The sequence below is a fragment of the Bombus vosnesenskii genome, unplaced genomic scaffold (assembly GCF_011952255.1).
Source record: "Bombus vosnesenskii isolate JDL3184/JDL3185 unplaced genomic scaffold, Bvos_JDL3184-5_v1.1 scf7180000013264, whole genome shotgun sequence".
Lineage (NCBI taxonomy): Eukaryota > Metazoa > Arthropoda > Insecta > Hymenoptera > Apidae > Bombus > Bombus vosnesenskii.
In genome coordinates, this window is record NW_022882924.1 from 6772984 (window position 1) to 6790150 (window position 17167).

Consider the following 17167-nt stretch of genomic DNA (forward strand, 5'->3'; position numbering starts at 1 on the left):
TTACAAATGACGTTTTCAAAGAAATTTCAATTTAGATCGGAAACTCGATCGAAGATGTATCAGTTTCGGCGAAGTAAGAAATGCATCAAGGCAGTGGTCGATTTTTCACTAAAATTCACTTATGTCCATTTCTCTACATCATTTCCCTCATGGCAGTTTTAGCTAGCTTCCGTGTGTCCGAATCCAACTAATCGGAACGTCTTACCTACTCGCTTAGCCTAATCGCGGCCATCAGCCGCAAAGGACTGCGAATTCATCCACTCACATCTTTCTGCCCGACATTCATTCTCTCATTTCTTTATTCCACGCTCTCCTCATTCTTCGTCAATCTGTTTTCCCCTCGCTCTTTGGAATTTTTCATCTCTCACGACCGCACGCACTTTCTTCTCGTCCTTCGCCACATTTTTCCCCTTTCGTTTCCTGGAAATCGATATCGTCTCGCGCTGTTGAACCATATCGGCGCATCTCGTTAAGCGTACAAGTGAGAAAGTAGCTAAGATTAGAGCCGGAAGGATCAGTCTGGCTACGAGAAACAGTGGATACTTTTCTTCTTTTCTTTGTTCGTCGATACTATACGTCAGGATTATGTGGCGCTTTAAATCCTTTCAATTTTATGTAATCTCTTCTCAGCTCGACAGATCACATCGACGACACATGGTAATCAAATGTTCCAAGGAATGTTCGAACTTCAATACAAAAATATCAAGTATTTATTTTATTATCTTTGAATATTCTTGATTCGATATAAGAACGCTTTTTCGAACTAATTTTTCAGCTAATTCCTATTTTACGTGAAACAATAGCCGAGAATCTTTGAATAATCCAAGTAAAAAGATTCGACAATAATTAATCCCACATAATCCTGATCGTCATTTTTCGTACGTTCCAGTTTATCAGATAGCATCGACGAATCTTACCCTTTCAAGTACTTACAATTCGTTTCTTATCGATCGACGTGTTGTCGATCGCGTCAAACATAAACTGGCAATCCCATTGATCGGTGATTTACTTTAATTCTTGTGATATAGATTTCGTGCTAATGTCGATATTTAAAAACTCTCTTGTATTATTTATATACTCGTTCTTTCGTACACACGCCATATTTCTATATTGTTCGCACTCCCATTCATTCGACTACCATCTTTCTCTCGCAACTATAACTTCTATAACTATATATGCTTTTTGTATCTGTAATCTATGGAGACGGCACAAAGCTGAACGGCTATTTAATAGATACAAATATGTTACATGTATACGAGTACGATTTCTCACGCTTGCATTTCGCTCCGTATCGCTTTGATTGTAAAATTAAAACGGCCGCACGACGAAACGATAGAGAAGGCATCCCTTGCTGGTTCGACACTTTACGACGAATTTTATTTATTGTCCCCGTAAAAGGCAGTGAAAGGATCTCGTTCTGATTTGTATAGTGTAAAAATACTTCGAAAAGTTGACGGAATGAAATCATACCATAGAAATAATTTTCCGTTTCAACTACAAGAATGATTTTTCTATGTCGCCTCTGGGTACGCTCGTTACGTTTTCTTACTCGTTAGTCGTCGCGATTGGTATAAAAATTTTGTGCGATTAATTTACATTTGTGCAATAAATTAAGCAATTCAAGAAAATTGTTATCGTTATCGTAGTATAAAATAGGGATTCAGTCGTTATTTGTGGATGGTTCTCGTCGTGATCGTCCAATGTTCAATTATTTTTCTATGGTACGGTTGGTCTACTCCGATCTACGAATAACTGACGTATCGGAAAAGTTTATAACAACATCGTTGTTCTTGTCATTTAGTATACTCTGAGCGATAGCATTGCTAAATATGCGCTACAGCGATTGTCATTTCAAATGTACGGAGATTTACTCTGCATACTAAAGTAATAGCAATATCAAAGTTCGTGTAGCAAACACGCGCGTCGAATTAATATTTCTCTTTGTACAGCGAAGCTACACCGATGCCGAATAAATCTTTAACACGCGTCACCTCAGTTTCCTGTCAATTAATCCAATAATACGCGCTATAACATAAATCACGTGTAATTACAAGATAATCGATTTTCCAATTATTGGTCTTCGAACTTGTCGGTATATCGAACGCATATCGTACGATTTCCGAAGTACGTTTCATTCGTCTCAGTCAGAAAGTGAAAATAATTTCAATTTCAATTTCTGAAATACTTTTTTTCTCGCCAATTTCCCAAATCCGTTATTTTCGTTAGTAACCATTTAATGGAAGCGTAGTCGATCATTCGACAAAAATTATTTTTCAAATCTCTATATTTTTGGAATCCCAACGAAGAACGTAGCGAAGTTACATTTTTATCAATTGAAACTATTTTGAACATTTTCTATAACAGCGAAGATGTTAAAAAAAGCAAAGCCGAGAAAGATTTACGCCATATTTTGCTGTCAGCTTGAAAATAGAGAATATCCAACTGCCAAAATAAGCTCTCAAATCCGAATGTTTCGATGCAGAAGCTCTTTAAATATTCGGTTAAAAAAAAACCCACGTTCCTTCTCACGTTCCCGCTCTCTGCGCCGTTTATCGTTTCGTGTCTCGTAAATCTGCTTTTATCGTTTACTATAACTCCTGTGCAATTCACACCGCGCGAGGTGCTAGCAGTCTTGTCGCGATCATTCTTCGTAAAGCGTGCCTCGGCTCTTACCCTATCGTTCGTCTACGAGCTAAGAAACATTGTAGGAACTAATGTCGTTCGATCGACAGATGTCGTGAAATCAACGACGCGATTGCGACGGAAAACTGAGAACGATGAAAACTACACGCACGAATAACGAATCTCAAACGATAAACCACAGTTGACTAATTAATTTCCATCCATTTAGATTTCTCCCGACTAGCTACAGTTTCTTTCTATTCTCTTCGTTTCTTTCGATTTCTTACCTTTTCTCTTTTTCTTTTTTCATTTACGCGAAGAGAAATGCCAGCGTGCAGAACGTAATTTTTTATCAATCTTTCCCCTCCGTGTCCGAGGCCCGTTGTGATAATTTCAGCCGCGGCTTGTGCTCGCGATTTTTCGCCCCGCGACACTCACGCATCGACGCAATTTAACCACGCACACATAACGCGCGACACGTAACACACGTACTGCACCCGCATGCACACATCAGCGTGTCCCACGGTAACGATTTTCCGTGAAACGTTTCCTCTGCCTTTCGGCCCGATCAATATTACCTATGTAATTCACCCTTTGCCGCGTGCACATGGCTGACGTCAATCCGAAGTAACGGCGGCCGATGGAAAACGCGGTTCAGGGGCCATATCGCTTTCCGGCGTCGACGTTGATCAAACGTTGACAGTGGATTTTGTCGCGGAGATTGCAGCGCGGAAACTTTGCGCTTGGGAGCGTGAAAAATTAAAAAAATCTCCTCGAGCGTGCATTCAATTTTCTCTTATGATACACGTACTATTTTGCAATGACAATTTTTCCACGAATTATTTCTCTTCTGCAAATTTCGATATCCCCGGAGCTAACTGGTACGTAACGGGCGTGTTTCAATTTTCAATACAAAACATCGAATTTACGTATTAGATCGCGATAATCGCCGGAATTGAAGACACGTCGCTCCCATCGCAAAATTTCCACCACTCACGAGAGAATGCACGTGTATCCAGAGTACCGTTTTCATAAAATCGGTACCGAGGAGACAGCCGGCTATTCACGTGACTAGATTACGTAAAACTCAACGATCGGTTAAATAAAAGAACAAACGACTACGCACACGTGTACCGCGAGAACGAATCTCCGGTTGTTCCCTGGCTGTGCATCGATGACTCCTTTCCCCTTTCCTAGTCTCACTCTCAGCATACTTACTCTCGACGTATTTGCACTCTCAGCATACTTTCTTCCCTCTCCAATAACTACACGCACACGTACAACGTATATTCGCGCTGAAACGAAATTTTTGTCCAATTATCCGTCGGATCACGTGTCCACGCCTCGCATCGTGCCGATGCCATTCGCCCCGTTCGTCTCCATCTCCAAGCGAGTTTCCACTCAACTCGGTAGCGACTCAAAGAACGCGCGGCGAAACGCGTAGAATCAGACAGGTCGGAAGGCACGAGTTCCATCGATGAACTCGGTGTCCGTTCAGACCTACGTGCAACGTTCGACGATCTGCAGCAGCGACTTTCAGCCGCGTACACGCACCGCGTGATTTCTGCTTGCTGGTCGGCTTCGTAGGGCTCGATCCGGGGCTGATCGAGGCGGGAAGCTCGCCGATCCGTTCGGTGGAGGTGAAAGGGTGGTTGGGGAGTTGCGTGGCATGCCAAGATGTTCGCCGGTAACACGCGACCGATGTGAATAGGAACGATGCGACGCATGGCGTCGTCACGTCCCCGGGGGGAGGGGGCGGTGAGGGCACCACCGCACCGGTTCACCCTGCGGGCTCTGGTCCAGGCCTGCCTCTGTTCGTACCAACAACAATCAACACGCACACGGTCAATTGCGAAAATTGCCTTTAGAGCCCTCCGCACACTATCGACGACTAGTCGCTCGCGAAAGAGACATTTGCCTGTACGGGTACGTGCGCGTATTTGACCACGCGACTGCTGCACGATTGTTTCGTTTTCGAGGTGTGGCAACTGGATAACGAGCGATCTGTTTTCATTTTGTCATCGGCCTTATGAAATTGAGCCTATCCGCGCACTAGTGGATAACAAATAGTCGACAGGACGATATTCTACGCGGAAATAAATTCAGAATGTGGACTAAAATTTATCCACAGAATGTTTTGTCTCTTTGAAATTTGTTGTTTCTTTTGAAAATTTATCATACGCGTTTAGAAGACTAATTGTTAACTGAACACGATCAGACTCTATCTTTTTACGAACGAAATCTTAAACGGAAATTTTATTTCACATTTTTCATTCGTTTTCGCGCGTAGAACAATCTCCTGCTAACTGGATCGGTGATTAGCCAAGTTCGTGTAAACCTGGCAAACTTTCAAGCTCGATCTTCTCGAAAACAAAGCGTCATATGAAAAGATCTTGTTCTATGTCTTTCTCTTACTTTTTTTCATAAGAAATCACCCTATATTCGCCTGTACGTGTTATTCGGCCGCACCGACCTATGTAAGCGGTTTTCTTGCCAAGTGCGCGCAGGTACAGCGATAAAATTGTTTCGTTGCATTACGCGAACGACAACGACCGAAACTGGCGCGCGACGAATTGTCGTTATTGCGCGGGGGCTCTTAAAGCTCGTGCTGCCTTTTTCGAAGGGAATGTGCCAGCGAACTCTACGTTTTGTAAAATTCTTTAACGCGGTTTCATGCTTTCCGCTCGGTGTAATCGTGCCGATCGAGATTGTACGTGCGGCTGGGTGGATGTGCTCGTGGAAGACGCGAGAGGGAGGAAAAAGGTGTTATTTTTTTTTCGCGAGCCAGATTGGGAACGGAGTGGATGAATAAGTGCGTTTGTACGGCGCGATTGTACAAAGTGGACGTGTGATAGGGAAGGGAGGAACGAAGTTGTTTGGCTCGTGTTTTTATCGTTTTATGATAGCTGGTGGTTTCTATACGCTGGCTTTGTTCGTCGATGCCGTTTGTATTGGAAGGACGAAATCGAACAAGATGTCCGCAGGGATGGACAATGGGGGAAATTTTTTATTGCTGGTGTAAATTGCGAGTTTATTTTTCGCGGTACGTGCTTTTTGGTTTTGCGCGAGAGGCCGGAGAGTTGAAAAGGCAGCACTATTTCAGGTTTCTGTACGTTTAGACGTTGAAGTTATTTATAGTACGAAGAGTAGTTTTAATAACAATTTGATCGACTTACCTACACAAACCATTCGTCTTTTTGGCTGGAGGAGATGTCGCTACAAAAACATTTTATTAATTGAATTACATTTCTCCAAGTTGAATTAGTTTATATATGTATATTTATAGATTAGAAATGTACATATGAATATTTTAAAATATAATAAAACTCTGCTAAGAATATAATTGATGCTGAAGTAATTTTAATTTAAAAAAGAAAAGTATTATTTAATTCAAATAGATATGAAGAAATTTCTAGTTAAGATATTGCAACATTACGTTATCAATGTTTTATAGACTTATATTAGTGTCAGGGTGTTGTTATCGGCTAATAAAATGTCAATATTGTTTTATAAGCAATTTCTTCGTTTTATGTATTGCATCATAACCATTGATGGATCGCTTAAGCAATATCACATAATACTTATGTGATAAGCTGCGAAACGAAATTAAATTAAAAATTTAATTAAACGTCACGAGACTGTGAAGTATGACTGACATTAACGCAAACATTCATTTAAAAAGCGAGCAGGATCCGAAAGCTAAAACAATTTTAATCTTGTTACTGTGTTCTGAGCAGAATTTTTTAGGTACCATTGTAAAATGTATGAATTTCAATCTAAACGCACACGAAGTGCATTACTTTGAGATTCAACGCATTCCTTTACATCGACTTTGAAAATTAATGTACACTATGTTTGTATTCTTCAATAAACCTTGCGTGACAGAACATTAGTTACAACCCCCTTCTAATTGTTTTCATATTTCCTCGAAATTTTTCGTCATATTTTTCTTCGAAGAAAAAGGATTAAGTAATTTCATTGATAACTTTTTATTCTGAACAGGATGGCTACTATACTGCAGACGTTTATACAAATTCATATTTTTATGAATATAATTGAAAAAATGAAACCTGCGTAGAATATTGTTTTACTTGACTGAATATCATAGAAAATATTATATTTCGGATATTTACATATTTTTACACATCACGTGTATATGCTGTACACCATGAAATTTCATCTACAAATGCATATAAATCCGCAGTGTCTCGCAACAGTGCTACTGAAATTTCAGAATATTTCGTATACATAACGTCAATATTTATAATACATCCATAAAGGGTGTGTGCCAGTAGCTGGTGGATTTTACGCTTAACGTGTTAGGTGTACATGTAATCATAAATAGTTTCAAATTGTTAAATCGGCTCGGCGATTTGTTCGGCTACGAACATATCAGTAACCATGATGTTGTGAATGTTGTGGAGGACTTTTCTTCCCTTGGTCCTTTGAAAGTTCTCTTGATAATCAAACCAAGAGCAGTCCTTCTCAGTCTTTTAATTAGAATTTTATCTTCGAAAGATCGCGGAGAAAACAGTCGTCTCCGACAAACCATCCACGGCATTCATTTTTAAGGATCGATATACTCGCGTATTAAATTATCGACTCGAATTAAATGAACGCAGTGAAGAAAAGGAATTCTAAACGTTCGCAGCAATTGCAGAAACGAGTAGGAAGCGCGACACTGGCTGCAGCGCGGAATAGAACGTCTTGAACGAAGGAAAAATGTGTGCGAGGCTGAAGAAAGATAAAAAATAAAAAAAGAAGATAATGAAGAGGCTGTACTGATGCAATGGATATCCATAGACTCTTGTTTAGCGTAAAAGCTATTTTCAAACGTTGTATCCGCGTCCTACGGTCTGCGAGTCGACTGCAGTCATTGACACACGCTTTGTTTATCCAAGCAATCAACTCGCTCTGACAATGGTTTAAAGAAAGAAACAACAGCACAAAACAAAAATTATATCATATTATATAAAACGATTTCCGAAATATTTTGTTACGATATATCGTATTACGTATCGCCGCTCCTGGTGTATTTTTGTTCAAATATTTTCGTCAGCATGTACATCGCTGTTCGACATTGATAATGGTACAACTCCAAAAATCTCAAATTTGCTTCGTTTATTCGATACAATGGCTACGTTATATTCCTATTTTTATCACGTAAAACAGCATATTCATAGTGCCATCAGTTTTTCATATGTCGCTATCAATCTGTCTCTAGTTTCAGAACAACGCTTTGTCTCCTCTCCTCCAAAATTTACATTTTTTAAGTCGTACCATTATCAGTGTCAAGCAGCGATATATCTGGCTCGTTATGGATGATTCTACTGTAATTACTGATTTACGGTTTGATTTAGTTACCTGTCGGAACCGTGGCTCCTCACTTTGCCTGGCAGTAGAGGCGGACCCGGGCCGCGCTGTGCCCGTGCCTGAGGCCCGCAGGGCGCAGCCAGTTTCCCGGCCGCGGCAGGGTCGTGGCACCCGTTACCCCCGATCCGAGGGCCGAGCCGTAGGTCCCCAGCGCTCCCAGCGTGCCCGTGGTGCCCTTCAACGTGGTCATGCCCACCGGTAGGCCTGCGCTCGCTCCGTTCGATCCGTACATCTGTTGCACTGGAATTCCGTAAAACACATCAGTCCCGCCATAGCACCTGCATCTCTTCCGATTTCGGTTCGAAATGCGTTTATTTCTCATTTTGTATTCTCTTTCTATTATCACGTTAAATATTCCTGTGTTTTTTTTTGTTTCCCTTTTCTTTTCTCAAAGTAAGGTCTACCTTCTCAGGTGTATTCTAGAATTTAATTCGTTATAAGTAACTCTGATTATAATTATGGTATATTTATTTGTTGATTATAGATATTAAATGTACGTATTGTTCTTAATATATTTAACGTTATCCTTTTATTATTATTAAGCTTATTAAGTGTACAAGGTGTACTAGTCTTTTTACGCAATACTTTACCAGCATATCATATGAGGTAAAATAAGGAAACACGGTATATGTTACGTCGGTATATGTTACCTGGACCAGGCCAGACACCGCGGGCAAGATGGGAACCAGATGTCCGCTCATCCTTGCTGCGTACCCTCAATAGTCTTAAGGACCCATCATAAATCTCAGGAATTTGCTAGCTAAGGTCCTTCAGACCGAACAAACATCTCTTTACTGAATCGTTTCTAAAGCTTATTGTTACTACGGGAAAATTAGTTTTCTCACGTATGATGCTTCCCACTAGCAACTCTTTCCTTCCTCACCAACCAATCTAGAAAATTAATCAATTGACAGCGAAGTATTTCCCCCACGCTCCCAATGAAACCTTGCTCTTGACAAATCAGCTCTTTCTTGTAGATTAGACCCACCTATGACTAGCTTTCCTCCGACACAGCATCGTCACTGTACCTCACTTATTCTTCATCGTTAGAATAGTCAACATGTCATTACCGGGTTTATTAAATCAATCGCTTACTTAACTTGTATATACGTATCTGTGTAATTATCTTCTTTACAAAGTTGTTGGAATAAACATTAATTTATACCTGTTAATTCAGTGTAACCTCGATTGAACCACCCCTATTATCGTAACAGAAATCAGGGGATCGATCATTTGACGTACTTTCTCGCGATCGCGTCTCTCCGCGAATGGTCGAAAAAACAGTACATTAACGCAGACTCTCAAACGTTTTATTAAAAAATTATAACAGAAATACAAGAAGAACAGATCATCGGATCTCGTTATAATTCCGTTTCAAATTGTCCATTATTATGCAGGACTGATATCTACGGAAAACAGGATCTATTGTATTGCTAATGTTTTTATTTTGGTAGTTTTTCCCCTTCAATTGCTGCAAACACGTTACGGATTCTCAGAATTAATTTCTCACGCGTCTTACGTAACTCGTATTCGATAAACTTTCTCTTTCACAGTTGTCAACAAGTGAAAATCCATTGATTACTGGCGCTCTTAGGAGCGAAGGAATTGATCCTCCTTGAACTGCGCATCGCTGAGATCGCATAACCATTATCGTACTTGTTGACCAAAGCAACAACCTCAGCGAGTAAACATTGCAGTTGGTGTAAACATATCAGATCGATATGATGTCATAATAATAATAACCGATATCATATCGAGTCGACAATGTGTTCTTATGCTGTATCGATAAAATGTCAGCCAGTTATCATTTCATATTTTTGTTATAATAAAACATCTAAGAGCCTATGTTTACAAACAGTTTTGTTTCTTAATCTTGCAAATGAAATATGGTGATACACCTGTTGGAAAAAAACTGTGACATCCTGTATATATTAAATTGTTATAGAATTAACGCATTGATAAATATATTAACTTGTGTTTGAGTATGTATGAAGGTAGAGTATTTGACCAATTGGTTCAACGTGATGACTTGAATTATTTTGATAGTTTCTATGTTGCACCAAGTTTGATTTTTTAAATATTCGCTGGTCTTTTTATATTGTTTTAATGTTAATTCATATTTGAGATGCATATGTATAAAAACCTAAACGCGATCGGTACCGATCTGTAAGTATCTCACGATATAAAAAAAGATAGATCGCAAGTAGAATCGAATGCTAATCGAACAGACTCGAAACTTGACGAGCACCTTATCAGAAACATTCTGTTCGATTGAAATTATCTTTCACCGCTATCGTTCTCAAATAATTACAAGCGTAAAAAATTTCATTTGATTTGAAAAATAAAATTTATGAGAATCCCTTTCATCGTTTATAATTCCGCGTAATTTTCTTAAATTTCTTAGAAGAAGAAGAAACGATCCACAATACGTTTCTCACTCTCGCGATTCGATAGCTCTTCGTAAAAATGTTCGATTCGTTCAAGTATCGGAGTAGTCGAAAATAAATTCCCGAAACTTTGCAAATACCATTGAATACTTCACAAATACAACGAATTCTATCAACTTCTATGAATTCCCTGAGCAACGAAGTCTGTCGCATACTACTCGAATCTTAAGAAATTGAACTTTCGAATTGGATCTGATTCGAATTTACAAATAAAAATATTCGAATCTGGTCGAATTTGGTTCCATCGCTAAGCAAAAGCGGGTCGAGCATAATTTTTCGAGGCAAAGCCCTTTCGACAAGAATGCGTTTAACGTGCCATGACTTGCGAACGGTGGAGGAAACGTCTGGCGATCGGATATATGCGTTGAACGTGACGAGCAAGAGGACTGGCGAACTTGCGCGAGTTCATACAAGTTTTAGACGCGTATTTGTCATGTCTCCGGCGTTCATTGCTTTTGTTTAGTCGGCACGGAACGCATCTGCCATTTTTATAGCACGCGTCGCGCGGTCTGCTCCGTGCAAACCGCCGTTTCAAGATGGCACAGCGACCTGCGAAACGTGATTCAAAGCATTGAACGTACGACCTCCGCATCATAATTCTCGTGAAATCGAATTGTCGGGGGTGGAGAGAACGAAAAGCGTTTTCAGATACTCGAAACAATATGCAGAGAATAATGGAGTTTTAAATAATTGGGCAAACATACAGAGAAGAGAATTTAATATTGTTATCGTACAATTAACAATGTTCCCTATTATATCCGAATAATCTCCCAACTTGAAATTACGTTGCATGAAAAAACACGTCATAACAGAGAATTTAATATTATTTCAGCATCTTTCTTCGTGTTTGTTTTAAAAGTAAGTTAGTTTCCGAAAACACTCGGGCGACCGGTATTATAGAATCGAAATGAGTCTTTTTAAATTTTTGTAAATTCGATATACATAAAGGTGAGAATAAAAGCCATCGAAGGGAAAATAGAATGAAAAAGATCAAGCGATTGATTAAAGAATAATGTTTCTCGTCTCGTCTCGTATCTTTTTTCAGACAACGTGGAAATCTGAAAATTCCAGCAGAAGCAATAACGCGAATGACTAGCCGTGTTCGTATGAACAACTATTGAATTTTTAGCCGTGAAATGGGAAAGTGATCTGGATCGAAAGAGAAAAATGAGAAGCGGCTGATTACGGTACTGAATAATTAATTAATAAAAGAGAAAAGAGAGGAACGATTTTGCCAAACCATCGATTCAAATGGGTTTTCTTTTTCTCCTATAAAATTCACGATGAAAGAATATTTTCATTTTGAAATTCTAATCACAGTTAGTGTACCACATTCGTGTACAAACTTCCGTCGTATCGCCATCATACAAACTCTCAGCTTTCTTTTGAAAACAAAGACACCGGCTAACTCGATAAGCGTGAAACTATTCTGGATTTATCCCGGACTACACTACGCGAGATTGCTTGCTATTGACATGGGAACCCAACCCCGAAGTGGAATGTTATCGACAAACTAAGTGCATGTTCTCGTTTAACGGAAGGAAGCTATTAAAAAAGACCAAGTACACGTCAGGATACGCGTGCAACGTGTTGGCGTGAACGTCGTTAAACTAGGTAAACTTCATTTATCGGAAACGTTCATTTTGCGTGACACCAATAATATGAAACACGATAAAAGCTTCTCTCAATTTTCTACGCTTCTGTATAGATACTTTCGTAATGTTCTATTTATGAAATTATTACGATCTTTCCAAAAAAAAAAAAAAAAAAATTTCTTTTCTCCACCTGTAGCAACGATAAAGGAACCACGCATTTATTTCTGATTTATCGAAAACCAAAAAAAAGCCACCCTACTACTCTTCAGGAGCATGTTTTTACAATGAAAATCCAAAATAAAATGCTAAAAGCCAGCGTGCACGGTGGATCGAGCTTTTTCACTAGCATGTTCTCTCGTGTTTCAAACTGACTATTTTTTAAACGCTAGAATCGGTTGCAAAATCGGCAAATCAATTTCACCACCCTCTTTCCCCCTATCAGGAAAAAAAGAAAGGAATAAAACAAGTGATCGGCAGGAACGAAGAAGGGAAAAAAGGTGGTGATAGAAATAGGGAAAATGAGTCGCGACTCGACCGGGTCGCGTTCAAGCCGAATTGACCGAGTAAATTTAGCAGCCGTCCTCGAAATACCGAGTATCGATTTGCACGAGCGCGGTGACACGGAGAACTAATTACTTTCGCGTTTCCGTCAGCCCTCGATTTTTATTTCGATGGGTACGGTCCGTTGTAAATGTTCACTGGGATGGTTCGTATGAATACACCATCGAAAGGTCGATGATCGACGAGCGTTTCATTGCATCGCTTCTTCGTCGGAGTACATTTTTTCTCGTTCCGTTTTCCCTGTTTTTTTTCCCCTCTCTGTTTTTTTGTTTTTGGCTTACCCGGAGAAAACGTGTTCGGAAAATGAAAACCGATTTGACGTAAAATACGTTTGAAAGTTCTGGCATGGGTTATTTGCGTTGCAAGTTTTTTGTTCCAATATGCTGTACCCTATTTCAAAGTTATCTGCTCAGAACTTTCGGATTTGTGCATCAGCGTGAAAAAGCAGACGATTTTTCATACGATTCCGAAATCGTTGATTCGCCGCGGCTGTTTCAAATTCTCCGTTACACATGCGAACAAGAGATACACACTGTGAACTTGGAACACGATTCTCTTGAAACCCTTTCTCTTTTAATTTGCAACGCCGACTATCTTAGGAAATAACGAGCGTGTTTATGCGAAATTTTAAAAGCTCACAGCATAAAAGCAAATATATCAATGATTAACAAGAGAATCGATAGGTAAAATACAAGATAGAAAATATAAAATATAAAAATTCAAATATCAGTTTAACGATCTCTACGATTATTCGATAAATCGCAGTTATTTGTTCGCTTTTGCTATAGTTGCAAACCGTTAGATACGCGTAAGCTTCTGCACATTAATTTGCCACGCGAAACTAGTGACAGTAAATTACTTGTCTGTGTAACATGCATCGTTGAGATCATACTATCGCAATGTTTATTTGACGCATCAGAGAACAGTGGCGTAATAAAGCAAGATTCTGGAAAGTTGGGCCGCTCGGATTTCGCATATTTCTACTGCTTCTCAGAGTTATCACGCGATTTCCAGCTTTAAAGCGGCTTTGTGCAGCTGCTGGTAGCGTTAAATTAAAAATGCCACCTAGTAGTTAACCAGAGAGCTGAAAGGAAACCGGCATAGTTGCGTTCGCGGAAGTTATTAGTCGGGATAAACTGTCTGAGACCAGACGTGAAATACAACGCGTTCATATAGCGCAGAGAGGCGCCGGCTAAGTCCAGCATTCTCTGAAGTTTGCAAACATGCAGACGTGTACGTTTAATTTTCCTTTAGAATTCGACAACTCCCGAGAACGTGTATCTCGAAACCGTGTGAATGGCTGACAGACGCGAAAAACGACTCGATGATAAGAGGCCGTGTAAAGAGCGGCTCATTTTGCGGTCGACGCGCTAAATTTTCGAACAAGAAGCACGATACACGTTACTTCCTGCTTTTGGTTGTTGTCCTTCAAGGATATATTATATGAAATTTCCTAAGGCATAAGATATACGAGGCAATCCATCGTCGGTCATAGTTCTGTACGAAGCATAAAATAACGTCGCCTTCTTATTGCCGCAACTCTTTAATTTATTTATTAATTTGCGAACGTTTCGTAGATTAGAAGGTCCGATCCAAAGGTCTCATAGACTATACATTTGTCATAATCGTCGATAATAATCGTGTAGGAACGGTTTACGCGACATAAATATGTTGAGAGAGACAAGATTGGCTCGGAATGAGAGAGCAACAGCGGCGCCAGATCGGTTGTTTGTCGTGCTAATTACCATAATTTCACGGACGTGCCTTTCCTTAAGGCCATCTGTGTTAATTAACCGTGGACGTCTTTGGTGGATAAATAAATTTCAAGCGAAACAATCGCCATCCAAGGCAGTAGCCCGCGATCGATTATCGTTATTGTCCACGCGTGTACGAACAGCGAATAACAATTATTTGAAGCGGTGAGAGGGCCGACGCGCAATTACGAGTAAGCTCATTAACGGCGAAGCGCTCATTATCCGATTGCCCGATATCCATCATCAGCTTTGTACTTGCTCCTCGTTACTCTATTAAATTTTCATAACTATCTGCTGGCGGATTACGTTTCCAAACGCGACCGACCAGAAAATAACCACCTTGTGCAAGGTGTCGTTGCCGAGTCGGCAGCAAGCCGATCCTGTAGTTAAGAAAATGAACCGACGATCGTTGCCATTTGGAAAATCACGTAAGTAATGATACACTGAATTAATTTAGCCAGCTTACGGTTTTGGAAGAAAAATAAATTAGGATTCGTCTGACTAACGTAAGATAATCACGGCGAAGCTTTCACAGCCATAAATTCGGTGCTATACTGCATCTCATAATTAGAAAACCACGCTACAAGTTTTAGTTTGTATGTAGGTAGAAGATGCAAGATTCAATGAAATTTCAATTTATACGACGATATTTTAAAATTTTTGATATATGTAATTAATCAACATAATTAGCAATAAAATTCTGGCTCGATAGTAATTAAAAATTTCTGTATCAGTCTGTCTTGCTTTTTTCGCACATAAACGTATTATTTTCATTCGGCTAATATTCTACCTATTTATTATTAGATAACTATAATAACAAGTTCTTAAGAAAGAATGCTGAATCTTTACTTTCTTCATGCTATTCTTAGTATTCATACACGATTTGACGATGACCGAACTCGGTAATAATTCAATCATTGAAAAACGCGTTCTTCTGATGTTCTTAGTAGCTGTTCAAGTGACAGGAGAAGGTAAGAAGTTTATTTACAAAGACTTACTTGATGATACGCTTGAACTACTGCTCATCATTATAACTCAACCCTTACGCTGCCTGTCGATGCCGTATCTGGGTACATCGAGGGTACTCTTTCCATACACGAAACATAGAACAATAATTTCGGTTTCATACCGTGGCAAAACTATTTCTGTGCCATTTTTATACTCCATCAGTTACTATTATAAACAAGCCATGCGAGGAAATGATATAAAAGTAGGATATGGTCTAATAATATCGCAGTTGATTCTCACTGACATTAATTATGAATATTAAATACATTGCAAGCGGATTTCACAACGAGTTTCGTTTTTCACAAGATAACAGAGACTTTGTAACCTTCGAGATAACACATATGTAAGGAAATGAGAATTATTTCTTGCAACAGAGCTCATTTGCGGTGAAACTACAGTACTGACCATAAAGTTGTACGTATTTTTGACGCAAGAAGAAATCCAAAATCTCTTAACACCGATGGCCTTTCAAATAAAAATATCCTTTATTTAAACGAGTATTTTCATCAATTTCGATTTACGCAAAACAATTTTCATCTATTTTATTGCATCATTTTGTCCAGAATAGAAAATTACATCTTAATCGTAAATATTCTTATATGTATGTATCCTTGTTTCAATGGTATATCGGCATTTTTATTCTGCTTAGTACTTTTTACGAATTGTGAATTTGTCGAAATCGTTTGATATATTTTAGCCACGTTCCGTTTCGACAGAGAACTACAGTGAAACAAAATGTTCTTCTCCTCCGGGATGGTACAAGGCGGTCGGTTGTACTGCTGTCCGAGCGAATCTCAACGACAGATGCGCGCAATCATGCGATTGCTGTCACCTGGACAATTTATCACGGGATAAATGCTATGTGAATGGCAACGAGTATAGCATCGAGGAGATGTTAAATCGTTGGAAAACAACAAACGGTTGCGACAGAAATTGTACGTGTACGCAGCACAGAGATACGTAAGTACATCAACTTCGATGATCGTAACAATTAGTGATGGGTTGACGTTCGATACGTACAAACAGATCCGAATCAAATCTAATCCTTCATAGTCCTGCTCGTGAGATAGAATTAATTCAATTTTTCTACTGAATGATTCGGAAAACTTGTAACGTTCTTCACGTAATATCAATATATTCTGTTGGAAACTGAAAATGTGTTAAGACCTGATTAAGAGTGGCATCTATGACTATAGGATTTTATTTATTAGTTTATTTAAAATGGATTAAGCAGGAAACGATGGTTATTTAACGTGAACTAAATACAATAACGTGCTATAAGTAAAACAACTAAATAGATAATTCACAACTCTCGTCACCGCGGTTCCAACGCTCTCTTTCACGCGGACCACACTCTCTCGACAACGCAATTCAGACTCCCTGATTTCTCAACTCACACTGACTGCTAATTCGTTTTTCTTCCTTAGCATCCCTTTGTCTTTTCTCATAGCCCCATCACGCACGTGTTCCGCAACCGTTCGTGGCCAGGGCCACGTAGGCCTTTTTCCACGTAACTATTCGATTGAAGGAGTGACGATACATTGATGGGCTTGTCGGCATTTAGGCTTTCTACTACATACACATGACTACTACATGACTGATACTACATGACTGTTAGGTTACGGGTATTTATGTGAATTTATATTAGGTTGTCCAAAAGTTTCTTTCGTTTCATAAGGTGATAATAGATGAACAAAAATTTCTGTTTTATATTATTTTATTGAATTAGGTATGATCCATTTCGTTATATTTCTATTATTACGTTCGTGCATAATTCAAGAAACTAGTATAAAACAAAAAACATTGT

At 39.3% G+C, this 17167-nt stretch overlaps 1 protein-coding gene across 3 annotated transcripts in view; it reads right to left on the bottom strand.

Moving 5' to 3' along the window:
* Window positions 1–1048: 1048 nt before the first annotated feature.
* LOC117239104 overlaps window positions 1049–17167 on the bottom strand; it is a 281294-nt gene continuing 265175 nt past the window's right edge. For 2 of the 3 annotated variants that reach the window (XM_033504416.1, XM_033504425.1), the window contains exons 6-8: window positions 7987–8227; window positions 5799–5838; window positions 1049–4433 (exon numbers count right to left, since the gene is read on the bottom strand). In XM_033504416.1, coding sequence (XP_033360307.1) covers window positions 5799–5838; window positions 7987–8227 — 281 coding nt within the window. In that variant the 3' untranslated portion in view covers window positions 1049–4433. Of the gene's footprint in view, window positions 4434–5798; window positions 5839–7986; window positions 8236–17167 lie in introns of all 3 variants that reach the window. The other variant, XR_004494354.1, reaches the window with a different exon arrangement.